Source organism: Varroa jacobsoni, unplaced genomic scaffold, assembly GCF_002532875.2.
Source record: "Varroa jacobsoni isolate VJ856 unplaced genomic scaffold, vjacob_1.0 scaffold_1161, whole genome shotgun sequence".
NCBI lineage: Eukaryota > Metazoa > Arthropoda > Arachnida > Mesostigmata > Varroidae > Varroa > Varroa jacobsoni.
This window is the reverse complement of record NW_019214063.1, coordinates 109,030-130,296: the sequence shown is the minus strand read 5'-3', so window position 1 is coordinate 130,296 and position 21,267 is coordinate 109,030. Positions and strand designations below refer to the sequence as shown.

Sequence of the window (21,267 nt, the reverse complement as noted above, 5' to 3'; positions counted from 1 at the left end):
TTTCCGACCCGTGAGTTGCATCAAACTTCCACATACAAATGCTTACGATAATAACTGCCTCTACCGCTGATCGTGCACCAACGCCCTGAAAAGCACCACGTTGACTACTATAGCTGCACCTCTAAACATTAAGGTTTCGTTCAAAAAAAAATATATCTCGAGGCTCCTAGTGAAATACTTACGTGACAGAATGCTAGCGGCCACAGGCGGGGATGACACAATACTTTAAGTATTCCGAAGATGACTTGCGCATTTTTCACACTTATTCCGAGCACTGATCGTCAACGTCACCTTAACCCTTTTCCCATTATCGTCTGCGTCCTTCTTATTCCGTGTGATAGATCGCAAGTGTTGTGTAGTTATGTACTATGTATCGATAGTGGGTTTGTCCTATACCGTAAGTTTCAATGATTTAAGCCTACTTCTGCTGAAGATGCTTTAGTTTCTAGTTTACTGGCATACTCTCATTAGGTATCAAGGCTAGCGCGATGATAACCCAAACGTATCCAGTATCACGCTCGTTTTGAGCGAGCTCTCCGAAAAGTTAGCTTCCTCACAATAGTGACTTCAGTGATAGCAGAAGTCTACGAAACCGACCCAATGTCCGCTAGCTGTTCTCGGACAATATTCACTGTTTCTCCCGTCGTTCCATCGATAAAATCGAAAGGACCCTATTATAAATCGTTGTGGCTGCCAGCGTATATATATAACGCACCAGCAGTATATAGTAATAGAAATAAAACTGAAATACTGTGAGGACCAATCCAATAACAAGATACCCCGATGATGACTACCCCCGTAACGTTATGTTCTTCGTGGCAGCCAAAAATCGTATTGAAGCTTTTACGTTTTTTCACTACAGTATACTCCAGCGACACGACAAACTTCCCTCCATAACTGTGGAGGGCCTCGACGTTGTATGCCCAAATTGGATTATAGGTATTATGCTCAAGGGTTTGATGCAGAAAACATTTGATGGTAGCACCATACGTAATTAAAGTGTGTGAGGTCCGAGCTACATCCTACAGACAAACAAGATCGTGTCGGCAATTGCTGGCTTCTGCATTATCACGGACCAGCGGACCTGATGTTGCCGAAGGATAAGCGTTTCAAGGGATCACGCAGACGATGTCGAGATTCGGCAAATCATTTGTTTGAAATTCTACGACAAGAAAAATAGCGTCTAGGACATGCGTAACCTCGACTAAGTTTTTGTTATTATTGTTGTTATCCCAGTTGCCTATTGTGAAACTTTACTGGACCGTTTTACGTTTTGAAGTCCTACGGTTGAAGTAGAACAATGAGATTTAGCAATTCTACGAACACTAAGAAGCGTAAAACTGAATTCTTAGATGATAGCTTCTAGCGTAATGAAGAACCGCTTTCATTTACTCTAATAAAGCGAGACGAACGAATCCAAAAACCATATAGTCAGTAATTTGTTTCACGATAACAGCTGCCTCAAATATATATGCTGTGAGAAGAAAAAATACATATGTGGTATAAGTATACTACGACAAGTGTGTACACTTGGGACAGAGTAACATTTAAAACGTTAGCGACTCGCGTTATCAGTTAGAGTTCAGTGCCAGCGAAAGATCCCAGCAATTTCTCTTGCATTATTTTGCCATTTGTATCGTATTTACTTAAGCTCACAATCTGTACGCTGGAGCAAAAAAGAAGACTTCAAAACGTGTGTTTATCATGTTCTCGGGTAGCATACAAAGCGAAATGATGATCGATCGGTCCCAATTTCGAGTTTATTCTTAGTTTCGCCCCTTCTCCGACCCAAAAAAACATCCTCTTTGAATAAGCGTTGTCCCTATGATCTCAGTTTCGTTTCTTACTTCGATTCCTAATTCCCAAAGGCGATGTTCGTTGTTGTATTTTTTCTATGCAATATTCCAAAGGTGTTAATAGCATAATTGCTTCAAAGGCCATTGTTCTAGGATAAATAACTCAAATAAGCAGATTTAATTATTCGACTATGAATGCTAAAATCTGTGGCGCACATAACTTCGCGTAAATAAACCGCGAGGCGAGGTTTTCAGCAGGAGAGGATTATTTCTTACCCGAAAGTTCTAAGTTAAAAAAGCGATGTATAAAAGAATGTTTCTTATAGGACAATCTGGAAAACGTACATCTAACATAAGTCTATTTATTATTAAATATGAACTTCATCATTCATAGATCTTTAATATGTCAAATTCTAGTATTATGTGGGTGACAAGTAAGGCCAAAGCTGCTATTTAAAAAGGCCGAACAAAACTTTTCACCGCATTTCGCCACTTTTTGCTCTTACCATAGGCATCGAAGTAAATGCGCACAAAACCAAGTGCGCTAACTACTAATTTAGGCTACTAAACTAATTTAGGCTCACGTATGTGATTCTGTGTATTCTTTTCCCGTTGGTGGTGCCGATTCGCGTAAGGGAGTTATGGTCTTACTGCAGACCTTTCAGGGGCTCTATTCTGACATATCCAAAAATCGGATTTTTTGCTGCTCCAACAGTCGTAGCAGTTCCATCATGCGCTGCGCTGAGATAACGGGAAAGGTAGCTCAGTTGATCCGAAATCTGAGAAACAGTTAGGTGCCTCGTATCGTGTCGAACCCTAAAAAACGAGTGTTTCGTCATCTTCTTGTGCACATCGCGCCATCTGCTGCATCAACCGTCTGCTGCCAGGGGATCTGCCCTCTCTCTCATAGCCAAAACAGGCATCGAAAAATTTTGCTTGTTGTGGTGAGGAACTTCAGACTAATATCGCCAAAAAAGAGCCTTCGCGAGAGTTGAAGGTAGTATGTCTGTCTCTAAACCTGGGGTGCACGTGTGATGTGCATATGCGATAAAACGTGTGGAGTCCTGCTCCGCAAATCGTATGCTCCATGATGTGACGGTTTGTTTGTAGGATTCGGTAATGTCAGTGATGGGGGTCGTGGCAGTAATTATAATACTTGTTCGATGCCAGCCTCTTTTGCTACTGGTCAAAGGAGGAGCCTGATATGACCATAAGGTCATTACTGTTGACAACAGACTGGAAGGGACAGGACGACCAGAACGACGGGTAGATTGAATGATGAACAGAGTCATGGATAAAGAATTCCTCTTGATTCCTCTTGAATTCCTCTTGAATTCCCTTGATTCCTCTTGATGTTTGGGGATGATAGCGAGGTTATTTGGTAAAGAACGGCCACCCATTTCGTTTGTTACGCTTGTTCATCGCTTGTCGCTGTCGATCTCAACGTCCATTATGATGTGTGGAGCTCAGTTTACTCTGAACACTTTTCTTTTAAAGGCGCAACCACCGAGGTGACGCAGTCTGTGCTATAAGGTCCCAGTATTTGTAAAGAGTAAGTATTATAAAGCATTTATGTTAAAATTCTATTACTGTTATATTATATTAGAGATCGTACGAACAGCGAAAGCTTGGTTTTAATCAGGCATGATTACCCTTACGATTGAATACGTTTTATGTGGTTGCGTTGCGAGGATTCAACGTTGGGTTCTTAATAGTGATTTTATCGTCTAGAATCACTTAGGGTAGTGAACCTTGTTACCTCATTCAAGTCGTTCTCGTGAAGTTTTACCGGCAGTAGTAGTACGCTGCAGTAAATCGATAAATGGTACTAGACATCTTAAGGCCTGCAGCCGCCATGCGGTGTTTAATCGGTTTGTTCGCAATCAGGCCAGTCACCTAAAATTTGCATTATATTACTCACAAAAGCCATAACAAAGTAACAGAGGTTTAGACTCGGTAATGTTTCAGACTAGGTTAGAAGTTTACGCACAGAAGTGGAACGAAACTATTGGAGTTTATATCGGAAATGGTTTTGAAGCCGTAGTCAGTTACGTCTTTCGCTCTGCGCTGAAATAGCGGACTATTTATAGTAAAAAGTGTAATAGTTTTAACAGAGGAAACTGCGAGGGAACCGCTGCAGTAATGACATACTGCAACCAAGTAACTGTAATAAAACTATAGATCAGCTTATTAACTATGAACAGAGTAATAGGCGTCAAGCGACTAACGGGATCATTGAAACAAAGTAATAAGCTTCATCAGGAAAGTTATATTAATAAATAGGTAATAGAAACATAACTACTGCAACTGAACACTTGCACTTTGTATTTAATTCGATAAGATATTGGTACAACAGGATTTCTAGAAAATCGCATTTACAGGTTTACAATCAAATTACAAGCTCGGATTTGCTGTAACGCCAGTTAAGTACTAAATAAGATAAACTAATGAAACAAGGTAACCGGATAAGACGTTTGAATGGGACGGCGGGATAGGTGAAGCGGCAACCGTGATATTGGAGCTAACAGGTCCAAACTGTTTGATGTTACGGCTAAGTAATAACAGGCGGGAAATAGCGAAAGCAGCCGAGGCACGACCAAGCAAGTCTTTGTTATTGTTTATTACGACGACTATAGCTTGCGCGACTAGTAGTGGAGCTCGTCCGTCTCTCCCAGCTGAGAACCACTCTGACCTTCGGCCACCATAAATCGCTCCATCACGATCCCTTTGCTAACTGCGTTCGCTACATGTAGCGAAATCAAGACAAATTATTCGGCCGCAGTTGCGGCGACAGTGGTCGCACGGAAAAGCAGAACGTTCCGCCTTTGCCGCCGTGTTTCCTATAATATTGAATGGAGAAGATCGCCGTTTTCCGTGTGGTGATCGTCTCTTTCCCCTCTACAGCCTCCGCCTTTTCCACTAGCAGCTACCTACTCCCTGGTAGCAGCAACAGCAGCATCCCTTCACCCATTCCCATTCACCTCTCTGCCCTCCATTGTCGCACGCTCCCCCTCGCGCAAAACGCTTGCAGAAGCCGCGCAAACCTTCCTCCTCCTGAAACGGCTATCTAAATGGGTCGAAACCCACGAGCCGCCCATTAGCACAACGCAACCCCCATCGGCGATCCAGCTAGAGTTGCGGTTGGCCGTTCGATCGCTTTCGGCCTTCTGCTTCTTTTTCTTCTTTTAACGGTGAATGGAAATGATTTTTTTATTCAACCACAACCGCGACGGAGACAGCATGAGCGTGATTGTGACCCCAACCTCTGATTTCGATACTAGAATGAGTGTCATGGTCCCATTTTCTTCGACTTCATTTAAATCTGCCTCTAATATAATCCAAAATTTAATACCCAATAAACATCAAGGATAGAATTAATTGCTTAGCAATACGTAACGAATAATTTTATTCTGTTTTAAAACATTTCACATAAAAATTAATAAATCGGTAAATTTAGTCTATTAGTATTTTCTCGAGCTATTTGTACATCTTGATATGTACTGATGCAATATTTTCAATATTTGTCTCTTTGTATATATAATAAATTTCGGGACAAAATTGAAAACAAACTGCGAAGAGAACGTTAACTGAAGAATTTTCTCAATTATTTTTAGCGCATATCTCCTTTTGTTACTTGGTGAAAACCTAGAAACACATATGTATCACGATACGCCCATATGGGGGAAACAGTGTACAGAAAAACCCTCAACCTACTCAAAATCAATTGAAACAATTTCCTTAAACTGCGTGCTACTAGAACGCCGACGAGATCTAAAAGCAGTAACACAACAATCTCACTATTTCAGGCCTGGTACAGGCTTAGAATTCTGCTTTCAGAGTCAGTGTAGTTAGCAGCCATACACGGTCCTAATTTGATCGCAGGTGGTAGATACAATTTATTCTCTGACTCATATAAGACACTAAGGCAGCGGAGTCAATTGGATGTCGGTCTTATTCAAATCTATTTGTAGAAAAGGTTATAATTCAGAAAAAAAAAAAAACCTAGTTTTTGTTTTATCTCCAATATTAGATAATAAGCTGGCCATAAAACAAGTAATCTGTAAAAAGTGACCAATAAGGAATGTGAATGGTAAAAAAAAATGTTAGCGTTCTGTCCTGATACCATTGGTGGATACCATCTTAGAAGAGTGCTAACTGTGGTTCAACTTCCATACTTGCCAATACAGCTTATCTATGAGGCGCCCTCGTGGAGTGATTTAGGGAATATAAAGGTTGTCGGTAAACCTTGTGTTTCAACATGATGGCAAATACCCACGACAAATCAGCCAGTAGCCATTTTAGATAGTTTCCACACTTACATGTATCGTACCGTAGCTGATGTGGTGCTAATATAAAGCCGGAGGTAAAACTGGAAGCATATATCTGTTTGAAATAATATATTGCTCTAGTTTCGAGCGTTAAATGTATGTATTGGAGAAACCGGTTTTGTTTTTCAGATGAAAAGGTCTGAGAAGTCGATACGATTGCCAACGAAAGAACTACTTGGTGTTTTTAACTCCTGCAGTAGATATCACGATCTGAAGGTCGAGAATCGGTTGTAGAAAATTTTCAGGCGTAGAACATTCAGGCGGTCTTAGGAAAAGATGTCTAAACCGGCGTTCCCATCAGATCACGGCGGTACCCATAACGTGAGAATGGTACTTGTCAAGCGGCTTGAGCTTTGCGAAGAAGAGCAGGCATACGTTAATACTAATAGAGTCAGCCAGTAGGGTTCACGTATGTAACTTGCATAAACACCTGCAGCAAGATTATGCAACTTCAATAATTGTCGTGTCAAGATTAACTTAGATTAAAGTAAAGCTGAATTTCTGCAGAGGGTCCATGTGTTATGTGCCTAGATTTTTTGGGTGCTAAAATTTGTTCGTTGGGCATGGAACTGAAGAAGAAATAAAAAAGGATACCTAGAGCATAAGGAATATTTGGCTTTTTTCCACGAAGTGGCTAAACGACCCGACGTAATCGTTTCATTTAGAATGAGCAACCGTTCTTGATCGCTGCGTTCCACTATCATCGAAAAGTTTCCATACTCTTTTATGCAACAAGTTATTCGAAATATTGCCCTGGTCCTCTGAGTACATCGTCTATCCAGAGACTTTTTGATTAACCTATGTAAACATACACACTCACACATACTAACATAGTGATTGAGAACACAAGCTGAGCGTGTGCTTGAACGTCGGTAGACACTTCTAATCAAACGGGGATCACTGGTGCACGACCGGAAGCGGATGGGAAGGAACGAACTCGTTCGCGAAAAGGAACAAATAAGCTCTCTATAAACCAATTTCAAGCTGTAATATCAGTCTTGTAAAATCAATGTATATATATATATATATCTATTAAAATTATAGACCTTTCTATTAATAAAAGATACTGTTATTATGGCCAACCGTACACCACTTGTTTGCATTTTTTCGAACTGGTATCTGTTTGTAGATTTAACTTGTGTGCCGCTTATTTATTGGCTGCTGATTCATTTTTAATTGATTGATACACAGAAACTTAATTCGAAAAAATAATATGACCTTGAACAATGTTCAACAAGATTGTTGCAATGTAGATAATTAAATCTTAAGGTGAACTTGAAATTTCAGCAGGCTTCTTTTTGCGTCCACCGGGATTCCTGTCCCATAGGATTAAAATACTAGTTATAGTTAGAAAAATATGCTTCTGCATTGAAAAAGTACGAAGACAAATACGTCCATCATTTAAATTAATCACCATATTTTATGTCTACTTGTAAGATAGAACAAGATATATAAGATAGAACTTGCCCCAGTTCCTCGCATAGCTAAAGGCACAGGGAGTACCATGCGATGGGGAATAATAGAAACTCAACAGCTGAGCTAGCATACACTTCAATAAAGACATACATTTTTTAACTTGACTACATGCAGTGGCAAATTTTTTTATCGGGTTGTTTAAAAACCAGACTTGAACAATAAGCCCTTCTAGATTAGAAATACCCGTTAAGGTAGCTGAATGTTGCACTTGAAATATATAGACATTAAATTTTAGCAGTATTGAATATAAGATGATGCAAAACCACCTCTGTCGAAAATAATTTTACATGGTCATCTTAATGATGGGTAAGTTGAATTGGGTTATCTGTGCGCCGTATGTTTGTTTCATCTGGTCACTCGATTCATTTTATTCATAAATGTACCTTGTTTTCGTTTTATTTAGCATTTTTCAAAATTTTAGTTAACGTGTTTGCATTGCAAGTTACTTGTTGATCGTCAGGGTACTGGCCCTCTATCGGCTGTATATATAAGATCTTGTAGTATATTAAGCGTTGAAAAAATGATAATTAAATCTAGGATTTTCGAGTAAGCGTAAGACATTGGCTTACACACATCTAGATGCACGACCTAAATTTAAGTAAACATTCAATCAATGAATTGTTAGACTCGGTCAAGTAATTTTATGAGTACATTGGTAGTTAACTGATGCAATTGGCTTAAGCAAAACTTTACTGGCGGGCTAATTTTCGAACAAGCTTTCTATTTTTGAACTTTTGTTTCTCCTTAAGCCACTGTTTAAAGTTTTACATAAGATGCACAAGGATAAAGATGACGTATAATTATTTTTTATACTTATTTGCAATCAATTACCATTTCACTGACCAGTGCTTCAATCGCTTTATTTGCGAAGTTCCTTTAGGGGAATAACGAATGCTGCCAAAAAGTAGCGTTTTAGTGGTATATTTCTATACTAGAAGTGAGCCTTGCTACATAAAGTCTATGAAAAGAGAACTATGTGGTTTACTCCGATAGAAGATTAATGATGCCAACAGCAGCGGAGAGCGAGGGTTATATCGCAGACATAATAAATCGGAGCAATTTTCCGCTCGATCCGAGATTAACTGAAGCTGTCATGTGATAATTGCGTGTGTCTGTAATACGAACGTGAGATTATTACATTTTAGTATAAGGTACATACAGATGTCTAGACATTAGGTAGGAACGAAGATTTTCTCCTGGTATTCCTACAATATGTTTAGCTAACACAACCCAACAGAAATTACCATCAAGGTTTGCATATGTTTATGATGAATACTAAGATACTGGTAGATATGTACCTTCGGTGGGACTTCGAAGGTAAACAGATCACTACAGGTTTCAATATCTACTCTGCTTGTTACCGTTATTTTTTGCATTGAGTTGGCAAGCCAGGGACAACGCGTTGATTCAGTCGCATTGAAATGGATCAAGAGACCAGAGGCCAAATGGAAGCGCAAGGCTCAACGTCGATCCAGAGAAAGATACGGAGATGTAGCGAAAGATCCCGAGAGATGAGCCATTGAAAGTGAGCAGGGTCGACCGGGATTGGATCCCCCCAGGGCGGAGGGTGTTTCCGTAGGGAAAAAGCGGGGCAAATGGGATGGAGCGCTTCTAAAGGAACAACAGTGTATAGCTGTAGCTCGAGGGACCATAGTAGCACTATAGGATAGAATCGACAGCCGTGGCAGTCCCGACATCCGGAGCACAAGCCCAGTACACAGCTCTTTTCTTTAATGAAGTTGTCTATCGTTAGGGCACTAGAGCTTAATAGAGCTAACATGGATATGCGTATCAAAATCAGCACGCTTACGTAAAAGTGGTGTGTGTCTGAGGCAGCTTTGGAGAAGTAAGAGTGTCGAGGGTGGGACGCCTTAGTCAAAACGATGTTAGGCAACGAGAAGCGCTATTTCTGGAAGCAGCAGAAACAGCTGCTTCGAGAGTAACTAGGGCGGCCGCGGTGGCGGAGCCGGCGTTGCTTCAAGATGACGAACTAGTGCCATCTACTACTGTGGATGAGTAGCAGCAGTCATCGTCGTCCCACAGTTCCGTAGGCTTAAACCAGGCTTTGTGTATATCGTCCTTATTGCCGTGCGTCGTTTTCTAAGTATCCCCCCGACCATTGCTGCTCATTATATCTCTATATCTTTTATGTTTAGGCCACTTCCGTTTGCTATCTATTTATGTACTGCTTTAGTGGAAGATCACACGCGGCTGGAGCTTAGTTGAGTGCCACGGTTCTTACAATTTGCAACCTGTAGGACAGATGGAGTGGTCCATCAGGCTACACAATTTGCCTTATTCGCAATTGGTGGGACGGCAGTGGCTTCATATGGCGAGGTCAAGGGCGAAGGCTACGAAGATAGCAGTAGGACTGTCCAACAAAATACACCGTGGCGTGTTGGGAAAATCAGAACAATTTCTATAAATGCGCACTTCCGATCCTAATTTTCATAGTTTCGCACGAAACTATATTTTAACTGATCGAATGTTTAAAAAACTAAGTTTGAACTTATTAAGAAACACTATTGTTTTTGGATAGTACTTTTTTTGTCATAAATTGCACGCTTTTTAAAATAGTGTAATTTTTATAGAGAATCGATGCGGCATGGTCTTGCAGATAGGATTAAAATGCTTTATTCTTATTTTTGCGTTTTTTTTTTTGTTAGTTGCCAGTATTACGAGTTTTTAGCTGTGTTAAACGCAAGGTTTACTGACAACAACAACTTCGAAGAAGCTGGCAACCTATACTTTGTAGGTTGCCAGTTGCTTAGGTCTTTCCTCCTCTCCACTTCTCATTCGTAGGCCCAGTCTGTCTATATAAGACGTTAGCGTCGATATTCGAGGCACAATACTTTTTCCTGCTCACAGCTTAGCACTAGCTTGGGGGGATGACCGGGGAACATGAAGAAGAACCTAACTGGGAACAGGGCCACCTGATCGAACCTAGCAAACTTGGATGCCTTTGTCTGGGGTAAAGTGATGAATACTAACGGCTTAAAATACCTGCTTACGTTAGATATTCTATGGAATACAGGTGTCACCATATGTCACAAAAATGAATTTGCGCCACCGCACCAAACTCTTACTTCAATATGCGCTGGTAACTGTCTTGAATCAACACACATCCCGGCGATAAAGACAAAGAGTACAACGGAAAAATGGACAAAAATGATTTGCACTATTTTATTAGCGATGGGCCTTAGTCAGAAGCTGCTTTGTATGAATACTATGGATCTGCAGATGACGTACCTGTACCACAAAGGCCTTTGTAGTATAACAGACATAAACTGCTTCTGGAAGGGTGCTTGTAATTTTGTTTCCGCATGACGGTGACGCAGTGGTGACCTGTTTGCCCACTAACCAGACGCAGGAGCATTTAATGGTGTACTGATCGAAGTTTGAACCTCGGCCCAAAAGCAGTTCCGTCCTCTAGTAAAAAATCCGACCAATAGAAAAGCGGATTAGTATAGTGATCCTTCTTCCTGCTAGACTGCTTGTACCGAGTCCCCTGACTTCCTGGCAGTAAATTCTTGCGGTAATGGTAAACAGCGTTAACGAGATCTATTTTAATAGAAACAAGTTTTTTTTTTTTCTAGAAAATTCGCAGTTCGTGTGCTAAATTGTCAGTTTTCAAGGACGCGTTTTCAGGTTAAATTACAAAGAGCCTTGAGCTTCGGGGTTCATATAACTGTTTACTTCTAGTTTTTCGCCAATGCGCTTATATGATACGATGGTTCGGTAGGGCATAGGCGTCTAACGAAACGTATGATAATCATGTGATAACGGCTCTGCTTTTGCCCATAGCTCCATTGGATGCTGTAATGCTGCCGCGATTGCTGTCTGTGCGCAGTGGAGATGACGCCACGGTGAACTGCACCTACCGCGGCGGCCCCGTCGCTCAAGTTTTCTGGACAAAGGACCAAAGGCCACTAATAACGGATCATCGAGTACGCCTCTTAGGCAGGCTCGTACTCCACATATCGGCATTTCGGCGCTCTGATCAGGGAGTATACCAATGCTACGTATCGGGAAATAACGACAACAGTCTTCGATCAGATTCTGCGCAAGGATATGCATATCTCAAAGTGCAGGGTACGTACTAAGGATACTTATTTAATAATAATAATAATAATAATAATAGATAAACAATATCATTGTTAAGACATTATAGTACGTGGAAAGCTAGTCTAGGTGTTCCGCATTTATTTGTTTCCTTAAATTACCCTTAGCAATTTTGCATGTATATTATACATATGTGCAATACATGTGTTCTGCTAGCTGAGAAGGCTGAAAAAAAAGACCGTTCAAATCGCATACGTTGCACAACGGGACTCCGTCTTTCATGGCTATGACTCACACACTGGTCATCGCAATGGATTGTTATAGCTTTGTCTTCTATTTTTAGCTTTTCATAGTTTAGATTATTTTTGCAGTGCTTAAATTTAATAGTATAATTAATGATTCATGAAGATTTCCAGGAAACTAGATTTCTATGACGCACTTTACACAAGGCATAGTGAAGATGCATACGCGACTATCGACAAACTTGAAGTTAACCGGCTTCGTTTTTGTGAACTATATAAGTAGTACTTCTGGCCAGCAGATTATATTCGACCATAAGGTCTCTGTTTACCCTAGCCATTAGACGGTATTATTATCAATCTATATCGTAGAACATGCTATTAGCACTTCCGTCCTCCACCTATACTAGTGAGCCTCTAATACTGACTGGAGTGACAATAGAACCTTAATATCTGTTTTAGGACCTGGACCTTTCTCGTCGACCGTCAATCGATTGCTCTGATAGATTAGCATTCGTATTATTAGTAACATTCACGATAACGAATGTAGCACGACGAAACATTGATTGTGCCTTCGATATTGTAGAGCTAGCGTGTTTACGAAAGTCCAGATGCGTAGGAGTCTGGCCTACTTGATTATTTTCAAGTCAGAACGATATATTTGTTTAGCTTTTTGATTTGTGTATTTATTTCCTGGTTGGCAGGTGTGCAGGTTAGTAAATATTCTTTATTGACCATCCGCTCCGGTCGGCTTGAGGCGCCTCACACATGCGTGGTCGTTTTAAGGGGCACAAGCGGTAACATTCGTCCAAAATTAGTGGGTGTTTTTAAACATTGCGAAAATATCTGCCTTATTCGATCTCGCATCTCTAGATCGGGTTGCATTTCTCAAAAACAAATGTATTACGTAGAAGTGCTTTGCAGAGTCCACATTTGATTGTAGGGAAATCAACAGTTACCGTTACCCTCATTTACCTGTGTTTGCCAGTCAAAGTCTTAGCAGTTACTTATTCATCATAGAACTGTTCTAACTCTGTAGAATTAGACCTCTGCATGGCATGGCGTGTGTGTGTGGCAGGCGAAGCATTGATCAGTCGATTAAGTCTATCAGATAGATGCGGTGTTCCATCGCTTCGGGAGCAATATAAGAACGTCGGCGCCGTGAACACGATCGCAGTGGCAAAGAAACGGTGACAAGCGAAAGGATCGCTCATCAGCAATGGTTTCGTCGAGACTATCGGACATCAAAGCGCAGCGTGTGGAATTAGATTGCTTAGCAAAACTGCCTTTGCTACTATGACGCGGTAACAGAGAACTATATTGACGCCTGCACCGGCACTGGCCAGTCTACCATCCTGTCAAAGCTGGCTTGTGTAACTGTAGCAGTGACAACAACTAGCAATGTCGACAATACAGGTATAGTAGCTAGTCGCTATGCTGTTCAGATGGCAGTTGCAATAGGAATTGGTAATAGCGACGGCAGTGGCGGTGATGCTCTGGAGATGACAGCACTGGATAGTGCGATTTCTCTCGTAGTTGCGGCTAGGGCCACGTACACTCGCGTCAGTTGACTACGGCTTTACGAAAGGAGAATTTATGGGGATCACGTCTTCAGCTGGCAGCTCAACTGTTTCTTCTAACTTTCTCTCTCCGTGCGTTTCACCCAGTGTCTTTCCCTTCTCCGTTCGTCTCTAGGCGCTGGTAAATAAGCAGTTGGCCCTCCAGCCAACGACCCATCTACCCGTTCGCGGCCTTCCATATGAACCGCAACACTCGGCCAGCCAGGCCGCACTTTTCGACGCACTCAACTATCCTATCCACCGACCCAGCTACCTACCGTACTTCTCACACAACACAATCACCTATTTGCACAACCACTCACTTTGTCGTCCTTACTCACTGATCTATTCCGTCTTATATAGTCAGCCTCTAACCAGTTGTCGTCGTCCTTTGGCGTGACCCGAGCCAGCTTCTATGCCAACTGGCAGCGTCATCGTCGACATCATATCGTAGTGGCCGCTGCCACTGTCGCGGTATGAGGCAGTGACATTACGGCTCCTGTCGCCGTCGCTGCGTCTACGATAGTCCAGAGTGAATTAATTCCGCTCTCGTAAGAGGCGAAGGAACGGTAGGCCAGCCAGTGAGGTAAGCAATATCGATTCTGTAGATGACGGCGGCGGCGGCGGCGGCGGCGGCGACGGCGTCAACGACGATGACGCTGATCGCGACGATGCTCATGGAGATGCTGCTGACGACAACGGCAACGGAATCTATTTAATAAGTTTTGCAAAGGGCCCACACCGCGCCTGGAACGTGCCTCTATTAAAAGCACCTCAGCAGTCATGTTAGGCTGGCACAGCGCGTTCAGATCGCGGACGCCGCCATCGCTAGCATTGGAACTGATGCCAGCGGTCCGTTGCTGCTCTTACTACTAGAGCTGCAGACGGCGCTGTTACTCGCGCTATAGCTGGTCTGCGAAGAATCAATGTTTCTACAGGGAACCGACGATGATAGCTAATAATAAATAAACTTGCTCCTCACGTGTGTGTTTCTCAGACTCGCCCGGTGAGCTAGGTCGCCGCCAGTAGGTCTTAGGTAGCAAAGTCGATTAGAAAGAGAGGAAACAGGGCCTTTGGGAAGGAACAAGTAAGATCTAGGGAAAGCGGTAGGAGGAGTGAGTTTATAGCTAAGAACCACTATAAAGCGATTATATAATGTATTATAAATAAAAGCGAACACGGTCTCTATCTACATAGAATATATCAGTGTGCTAACATTTGTTGACGTAGAACCATCGACCCAGTTTTGTGCTTTCAGTGTCGTTTTTCATGAACACTCTACAAAGACAAGGTACAATAAACAGTGCCGTAAAAAATATCCAGCAATATCTGGTAATGTGTTTAATTGTGCAGGTTGCGTTTGCCTGTTTGCATCTATATCTTCTCGTGATTGGACGAGATCATTGGAAATTATCGTTCCTTATTAGAAATTCGAGGCCACGGCAAATCGAAACAATCGTTGCATACTTGCACGGAGCTCATTAAGCTCTCGCTGACTGACACGCTGAACCTTAGTGCGATACTTTATGGGCAAAGGATTATTAAGATTAGAAGTTATTACGCGATTGCGTAAAAATGCTATATAGAATTTTGTCGTCGACCATATGGAAACTTGGGGTTGCAAACCGATTGCAAAGTAAGTTAAAAAAACAGGCATGCTTAGACTTATATAATCAATAGACACTCTTTGGAGTACCATAAGACTGCTGATAAGTAAAAACAGCAATTAAAAAAATCCTCACACGAATTATACCATTCATTGACTTCGCTAGACTGGGCCTTGCAAGTAACGCTTGGAAGGTAACCCTCGAAGACTCTGTACAAGACTGAGCTCGTCATAATAGTATAAATATTATTATGATTATTAATATATATATATATATATATATATAAGTATAAATAAATAACTATTATTATTATAAGTAGTACAAGTATCGTCATGGCTCCTTGCACCACAAGATTTGTTTCATTATATGGAAGAGCTTTTACGTACAGAATCATTGATCATAAAAGCATATCACTTGCATACATGATTCAAATACCGTTTGCTCCCGTCACATCCAAAACTACACCATGTTGGAAACTGTCTGTCAATCTAAGTCGCTAGTTTCTTTCCTACACAAGCGATACAAATTCAGTACAATAACTATATAATCGAAGTTTTGCAGTAACTTATATACGTACTTGTTATGAACATTCTGAAAATCAAGAAAATCTAAATTATTCGAATAATTTACGTTCACATGGAAAAATATGGAATAGATATCAAATAGTTTTTTTGACCGTAGGTGAGACATACGCTAATGAAACCAACAAATGTGTATGCGTCAGTAAGTTCACCTTGCGGTTCAACTCATAACTTCTGATTTCGGATTTCGATTAAAAAAAAAACTAGCGGTACTGAAAAAAAATCGAATTTTTTCGAGCTCACTCTACTTGTCGGCAGTATTTTGTTGGAGGTGGCACAGTTTATGTCCCGCGCATGCGCAGTTGTAAATAATATTGGTGAATGGAAAATTATAGAATTATCACCGTCCGGTAGTTTATAGGACTAATATCTCTCGTTGATATACTACAGCGAGTCTGTAGAGAGCTGTTGTTTAGAGAAATCGAGCTCGTTGTCTTCCTAACTCGAGCAAATCAAATACGCCGTTGTGAGACAACCTGTAAATAAAAAAAGAATCAGGTTTTAGCAATACTGTCATTTGCTGAAGTCTACTCGAAGAACTGCACCGCCTTTTCAAGAATTGTGGCTTTGTAACGTGATATTGCTTTTAAGAAGGATATAAAAACCGTTTTATATTAGAATTTAATGCCTCAAGCCCCTGAAGAGCGATGAAGTAGAGCTGTGCAGGGCGTAAACACTCAGAAGGCATTGAAAAAAAAGAGGAGGCCCTCAGTCCCGTGCCAGCTAGGGCATCTGTCCGCGAGAGGCAGGGGTAAGGGAAGCCATGATTGCTTCGTCACCAATCGTGAAAGGTTCAGGCTGCTTTTCTTACACCTTTACTTACTGCCAACGTTATATACAACACCGCATCATTTTAATAGCGAACAAGTAGCCTTAGATTAGCGGAACTCTGGATACATCATGTTAGTAGATGATCACAATCTACAAAGGCTGATCTTGAAGAAAACTAACTGAGACAACCTTCTCTAAAAATTGCCCTTAAATTGTCATTTATACTTCTGTAAATGAAAAACACTCGTCTTTATTGAGTATCTTCACTTCTTATACGGTCGTTGCAGAGGTGGCTCCTGTACTCTCGGATACGTTCAGCGCCTCGGTGCGAAAACAGGGCGAACGGTTGTCCCTTCGCTGTGTCGCAACTGGCTCACCATTGCCTCAAGTTTCATGGCTACTGGATGGGCAGCCCGTAAGCGAATCGGGGAGTACTCAGCAGGGGGACTTTGTTCAACCCGATGGGTTTGCCGTAGTTTCTTTCGTGAACATCTCTGCCCTCCGCGTTACTGATGGTGGTGATTATTCGTGTAGAGCTTCAAATGATGTTGGCACAGTGGAGCACACGGCTAGGATTGGTACGTACCTAACACCGATGTCCTAGTAGAAGGTAACATAGCTATTGATTTGATCAATATAAACCGAAGATAGCTAACAGGAAACCGCTTGATAAACGGCCTTAAACAAGCACGGCCATTGCTGCCATAATTGATTTTGTTATTCGAGAACAAACTTACTGCCATTTGCATGAAGGTAATACAATAACAACGGCCTTTTATTTCAGACGTGGCAGGTCCTCCATTTATTCGAGCAATGCGTAACCTTACAGCCATAACGGGCTCCGACTTCCGCCTTCATTGTCCTGTGTCTGGGTACCCCATTGAAGCTGTGCACTTGGAAAAAGGTGCGTATAGTAAATAGAAAATTTTGTTAGCTTACCCAGTACAGTGTCCACTGTGAAGGTAATAATATTAAAGATAAAATAATGGGTTATTCATGTTTATGGTTATACTGAATACTTAAATGGGTAACTTCATTTAGTAGCACTAGCGAGGCATAAAAAACTTTTCCATGGGGTGTTGGTAAGCTAGGCTCGTAAAACTGACGCCCATCTGATTAGGTCTGTAATGGTCAAGGCACCTTTACCCGGAATGAAACAATGTCGCAAATAGGGTTGTCTACGTCATCAAATCCGAAATTTCCTGCATCAGCAGAACTCACTCGTCTTCACCAGGTTAGGTATTTTCACGTATAACGAACATCCTCATCCAGTCGCGATCGGCCCGATAGTCTGACGAAGTTCGTGATAGGAAGGAGAGTCAATGGTGAAGTTGCTTTCTGAATATTCAGTTATCCTGCAAAAATTTTGTTATCCTACATGGATAAAAAAAAATCGTAGAAAATTCTCCGATTTATTAGATTTTTTTTTTATTAAGTTTATCCTTGAGAGGGAGTAATTTTTTTGGGAGGAATGGTTTGTGATCGTCGGAGATTCAGGTAGCTAGCTACTCAGGAAATCGATGGTGGCATCACTCAACAATAGGGAAATTACCACTTTTCTGTTGCGTGAATTTGCTTATTCCACCATCAGAAAATATTCTGCTTTGGTTCAGTAGTGATAATACATTACACGTCATTGAATGATTACCAGCAAAACAGGCTGAGACCGATCAAAACGTTTGCAGCCAATTGCTACTATTCTTAGATTCCGATAAAGGAATACCCGTTCCTGATTTTAAGAATGGAGATTATTCGATTGGCTAGTTTATCGGGCCACGTTTTTTTAGGCAGGATACATCTAAATATTCACATTTTTAGTAGCGTAATCCCTTGAACAATTGTAAGAATTTGTATGAAGAAGAAGCCATTCCTGATTTTAGCTACCATTACTTGTTATACTCTAAGCGCAAATGTTCATAATAATGTTTTTTTTTTCTGGTATTACCACATGCACTATATGCCCCGCGTGGTATTTGATCGCAATATCTAAGAACATGCGAGCTTACCTCGAGGGGTGGCTAGATTTTACTGATAATGAGCATGTTTCAGTGAGCCGCTGTTGTTCGAAAGGAGCCGTTTGTAAATACGCGATATGCTTTCACTCTTCATTGAAGGCCAGTGAGACCCTATCTTAGTCCTAATCGATTATATGGAGAATTAAGTTTTACCTCAGTTGTGATGAGCCTTCTGAAGCTGTAAGGGGATTAACCTGAAACATTATCCTTTTTTTGCCTTACCGGAAAAACCCAAGCTTATAGGATACATCCGGCGGATACACGCATGAAGCATTGTTTTCACAGAGAGAAGCCAATGCGTACAGTGTAGAGTGTGGGCCAGATTATCCCTATGGCTAACGAGTAGGAAACTAGTATAACATAGCAGGATCTTCTAATGTGTTGACTAATAATTACGCGAAACAGATTTAGCAAATACCATTACTATCAGATCAGTGAGTACGTTTGGAGGGGCGGCTGATCGTCGTAACATCAAACGAAAAAGGCTTAGATACATTTATTTATAGTGTGAAACTATCTTTTCGGTATATACATCTATAGGTATGATTTCTTTACAATTACATACATTTCAGTAATGGTATACATATCATCTATGTATTAGGTTGGAATATAAACAATGGCATGAATAAATCATTTTCCAGCAGCTAACAAAAACGTAGCTCTGTATCAGAACTGTAGAAACAAATTATTTCGCTCGTACTCGCTGTTACTCTTTACATCGTGCTCCGGTGTGCTCACCAATTTATTTATTCGTTGTCGTCAACGATTTGTAATGGTTCGTAATCAGGTAGTAATCCATGACCTCGAAGTTTGGAGAGGATGATGGCTGCATATTGTGTTAGTGTGAATCTATGAGCGCCTGTTTATGGAACGCTTAAGTTTCTAACTCTTGAATCAACGCTCCGAACGCGTAAGACCTCTGAGGACAACTCTGTTCGCACTTGCATTTTTCGGCAAATTAAGATCGTTTACCCTCCGAAGTCTTCATCGACCTTATGACCCCCCCCCCACCCCCTCTTCTTATATGTATATATATACAGTATATAGAAAGGCGGGGCGTCCAATTTAAGAGTCTAACCTATGAATTAAGAAGACTATATTCAACCGAAATCATATATGGCAAAATAATTGTTCACTAGATGATGCTAGATGTGTCATACTTGATGGCAACCGTTCGTCCGGCGATATTTATTGGTGCAATTTTTTTTGTCTCTGACAAAAAATGCAATGGATTAAATGTTAGGCTAACAGCAGGCCAAAAATACCTTGAAGGCACTATTTTGAACTTGCCAGTATCGATTGACGCGCGGTTTCTATTGTGTTAGTTGCGGATTAAAGGCAAGTCCCCTCAAGTTATATGGCGGGTAGCTAGTATTCTCTTCTGCAAAACGGGTATTAAGTTCTACAGCAAAAAGCTGCAGGTTTTTTATAGCAAGACGCTTAATTTTATTGAGGATATTCCAGTTTGCCTAAAAAAAGTTTTGCTGCTCAGATTTTCCAATAGCGCAGATAACTAGTTTTTTAGTAGCCGCTTGAAACTGGCAATAACATAGACCATCGATGCACCTTCGAGATCGTTCTATAAAAAAAAAAAAAAACGCTGTTATCTGTTACCAGGAACTCCAAATGAGCATTACGACAAATAGCACCGTGAAATATTTATAGTATATATATATATGATTTGTTCGCTCTACACCTCGTTCTTATGTGGTGATGGTGACGGAAATACCTAGGATTTCGTGCATACTAGGGCAATGGGGCGCGCTACGCACGCACGTGTCTTAACATACGGTACAGTCTCTGTGCTATTTCGTAAATCCAAATCTCTAGCCATGCAATGACACCCGCTTCAGAGCCGGCTAAGGTTTACTTTAGCGAGGTTGCCCGATTATCCACAGCATTTTCGTACCGTCTTTGGAGCACCGCGCCTGTTCTGTGTGCTCAAGCTAAATCTCTTCTCTCTTGAGACGACCCGCATTCAGCCTTGCGGGTACGCAACCAATCGCCTCTCTAATTGCAGATTCCCCCGAGTGGGGCAGACGTTCGAATACACGCGTTTGGTTCGCTAGGTTTAAAACTTCCGCAATTTTCACATCAATTGACCACTATTTTGATTTGAAAAAATACGCCGGGTCGCTATGGAAGTGACAAGAGGGATATATTGGACACCCCAAGGCCGCCCACTTCCATTGCCGATCGGCATCAACAAGGGCCTTGCCCACCCAACACGAGTCCTTTGCTCAGTGCCACGCCAATGCACCGAACTCGGCTGCCCATAGCGCTAATATGCTTAGCTTGGAAACAACTCCGCAAACTACATCTTCTGCAAAAACCAGTTTACTATGCCTGTTGGGTGATTCTGCCAATGATTCGACTTCAGCTATACATCGGTGCATTCGGTACTCGCGTGCAAGCCTCACAAAGGCCGTGAACTCGGGTGGTGGCGCTAAGGTGATTGAATCGCCTTATCGGAGCGTACAAAGTCGTTACACAGGCACGATTGCTTCCACGTACGCCTTAAATTTAAACAGTAACCCGACGCGCTCAAATACAAAGCGTTTCTGTTGGATGAGCTCATACAGGCCCTCATCGTCTGTTCGGACCGGTGCACAATATTCTGTCCTGTAAGGTGACACTTCCCGTGGAAACCGTTTGAATAGATGAGCCTTCAACTCTTTCCAGGTCTGCGCGTTGCCTACAACGGATTCGAACTATTATTAGGCAGGACCTGGCACAACTTCATAAGCAAGCCCGGCGAAGCGCTTATACGGCCGGCCGCAGACACCTGCCGCTATCTCCAACGACCTACCCCATTACCATGCTTCGAGTAGTT

At 41.5% G+C, this 21,267-nt stretch overlaps 1 protein-coding gene across 1 annotated transcript in view; it reads left to right on the top strand.

The window, feature by feature from the left end:
* The window catches only part of LOC111267237 (cell adhesion molecule Dscam1), a 78,140-nt gene that overhangs the window by 7,010 nt on the left and 49,863 nt on the right, over positions 1-21,267 (top strand). Inside the window, exons 3-5 of the mRNA XM_022845335.2 lie at positions 11,405-11,692; positions 16,707-16,997; positions 17,204-17,323. Coding sequence (XP_022701070.1) covers positions 11,405-11,692; positions 16,707-16,997; positions 17,204-17,323 — 699 coding nt within the window. The remainder of the gene's footprint in view (positions 1-11,404; positions 11,693-16,706; positions 16,998-17,203; positions 17,324-21,267) is intronic.